The sequence below is a fragment of the Verticillium alfalfae genome, genomic scaffold, assembly GCF_000150825.1.
Source record: "Verticillium alfalfae VaMs.102 supercont1.6 genomic scaffold, whole genome shotgun sequence".
Taxonomy (NCBI): domain Eukaryota; kingdom Fungi; phylum Ascomycota; class Sordariomycetes; order Glomerellales; family Plectosphaerellaceae; genus Verticillium; species Verticillium alfalfae.
Genome location: NW_003315033.1, coordinates 12,856 through 15,392, shown reverse-complemented (window position 1 = coordinate 15,392; position 2,537 = coordinate 12,856). Strand labels below are relative to the sequence as shown.

Below are 2,537 nucleotides of genomic sequence, written 5' to 3'. Positions count from 1 at the left end.
AGTAGTAGCTACTCATTTGGTAACGAACAGTCGCTATCCTTGGGGAAAGAGTCGTGTTCCAGAGGGTCAGGCGAGGTTTCTCTTAATGCTGACACAGAGGGGAGGGGAAGGGGCCGACGATGTTGAAGCACCTGCAACGCCTACTTGAATGATGTGCAGAGCGGGGTCAAGGAACAGGCTGGAGAGGATGGCTTGTGTGTCCAGAGTAGCCGCGAGTATTCGGACTATCCCCGTATAGAGGGCGGCGATACAGTTGGGCGTGGGTAGGCAGGGAAATAGTGCGCGGGAGGGGGAGGGAAATAAGGGCCGGCAGGGTAGTAGGGTGGGTGTCGGCGTTTTATCTTCGAGCGCCCGTCTCGCTCTTCGCCAGTCCTCCGCCACTCATTCTGCTGGTCGCATGCATAACCCCCTCATCCTTCACGCAAGACAGGCTGACAATCGACATCGGCGCCCATGTCGGGCTTCGGCGCCCTTGTAGGGCTGCACCGTGGCCATGTCGTGGCTCGGAAGGATTTGGGGGCCAGAAGGCATCCATGGATGTTGGTGAGAGGAGCTGATCGTATTTTATTGGATTGGCGCGACCACCAACGGGACGGCTGACCCCAAGACCCCGTTCGCTGTCCAATAAGATGAGAATTTGGTATGAGGAGCGGGGTGGCCTACTGACGAAGGGGAAATGGTGGGAACGATAGCAGGCTGCTGGGATCAGCGACGCCAGCGAGGACCAATCCAGGTCACCCCGACTTCACAACTCGGGAGCCTTCTGATGTGGCTGCCTGCCTCAGCTTTGGTCTCACCATATGGTCTGCGCTGCTGAGCAAGCCAGAGACAGAAAAGTACACGGCCTGTGCTGGACTGCATTCTGTCTATCGCATGGTGCCTGGAGAGAAACAGCTGTGTATTGGAGCCAGCTCGAAGGCTACATCTACCTGTCTAGCTGAACCCTGGCCAACACATAGCACCACAACAGAGACGTCGTGGACTCAGAACAAGGCCAATAACCGGCAGCAGAATCCGCTCTGAGCGAAGAACGTGGGCAAGGCGCCGATCATAGGAATGGCTGGCGAGGCGTCTCAAGCCGCCGGTGCACTTGTGTCCTCGTTCGGGCTGTCTTTTGAAATGGGTTGGGCTGTGGGTGGATAAGGTAAGCTGTGCACCATGTTGCTCCAGTGCCCCCAAACCCCATGCGTCTCCGCCTTCAGGCACCCTGGGACTTGAGCATTTGATCAATCGCTTGTCGGCTGTTCTTAAAGGTCGTCTCAAGATAATGCAGTTTCTGTCCAAGCTTCTCCACCTCGTTTTCCTTATCTTTGATCTGAGTGTCCAGTTTCTCTGCGAGCTTTGGCGTAGGTAGCGCAACGAACCTGGCGGTTGGTGAGTGCTGAGACACGAGAGCTGACCCGAATGGACTCACATTTTGCCAACTCCCTCGAATACATTGGACCCTCTCGGGAGCCCGGAAACCTCGTCCAAAGTCAAACGCAGCATGCGCATTTCACGCTGCTTGGACGCCGTCTGCGACCGCGCCTGTCCAATCTGTTGTTGGGCTGCAATCGCCTGGCCCTCAATCTCCCTCATCAACTGTTCAGTCACGCAATCCGTATTAGCCTATTGCCCCGCTGCTGCTATTCCAAGGCTGTGCCGTGTGTCAAAATGGGCCCTTACAGACCTTCTCCAGAGCCTGGTTAGGAATCGACATGATGAGAAGCCCTGTAAACAGGTTGCGCGGCCCAAGTCGGTTGCTCGGCGAGTCAGTTGACTATGCAGCCAAGTCTGCTCAGTCGTAGATTTAAACGTCGACGGTGCGAGCCGTGCCTTCAGTGGCATGCGCTGTCCAGCGGTTGCCGAAGTGTTGGTGCGAGTTCGTTTGTCGCAGGCGATGTAGGCAACATGAGCACGGAGAGAGGTGAGCGGCAGAGTCGAGCTCTTCAGGCGGATCCCCACCTTCGAACACTATCGATATGCCTATCGGTTGGCGCTAAGACCACAGCATCGTGCCCCCTTGCATGTATTATGTATATGGGGCAAACACTGTTGCCGAACTGACTTGATGTTGATGTACAGTACACTTGGAAGTTTTTCTTGAGGCACCTTCTTCTGGCAACAGGCTTTTCTTCCCACGGCGTCGGAGTACCTCGCGCCTCATTGTCATTTGTTACGCGCCACTGATCACGCTCGCTACACCTTCTCCTTGACCCTCACCACCTGTGGGACAGACAACAGGTGGCCCTGCCACAGCAGCTTGTACTCGTTCTCGCGGCCTCCGAGACACCGCCGAAGCCAGATGCCCCATACAATGTAGTAGTATCCTGTTCAGTCGCATTAGCTTCTCCAGCCAGGAGCAAGTGAGCTGACCGAGCGTGAGACGGGACCAGCAGGTTGTGGGCATGTCAAACTGTACCTCCAAGACCCGTCATCAAATGCCACCAACCATGTCCCTCCAGTAAGATCCCCCATGGAAGACCTACACGCCTCCTCCAATGGGTAATTGTACTGCAGTAGTGATTATCTAGATTCCAGATGAAGAATCCGCCAAG

The 2,537-nt window shown here is 55.7% G+C and overlaps 2 protein-coding genes across 2 annotated transcripts; both read right to left on the bottom strand.

The window, feature by feature from the left end:
- Positions 1-832: 832 nt before the first annotated feature.
- Positions 833-1,896, bottom strand: VDBG_05090 (conserved hypothetical protein; the record flags this gene model as incomplete). Its single annotated transcript, XM_003003931.1, has 3 exons — positions 833-1,364; positions 1,415-1,581; positions 1,670-1,896. 3 exons carry the CDS (start codon positions 1,697-1,699, stop codon positions 1,199-1,201), a joined length of 363 nt encoding a protein of 120 aa, XP_003003977.1.
- A 282-nt stretch (positions 1,897-2,178) lies between these two features.
- Positions 2,179-2,389, bottom strand: VDBG_05089 (alkaline ceramidase; the record flags this gene model as incomplete). Its single annotated transcript, XM_003003930.1, has 2 exons — positions 2,179-2,309; positions 2,356-2,389. The coding sequence occupies 2 exons, from the start codon at positions 2,387-2,389 to the stop codon at positions 2,179-2,181; spliced, it is 165 nt and encodes a 54-aa protein (XP_003003976.1).
- Between the last annotated feature and the right edge of the window lie 148 nt (positions 2,390-2,537).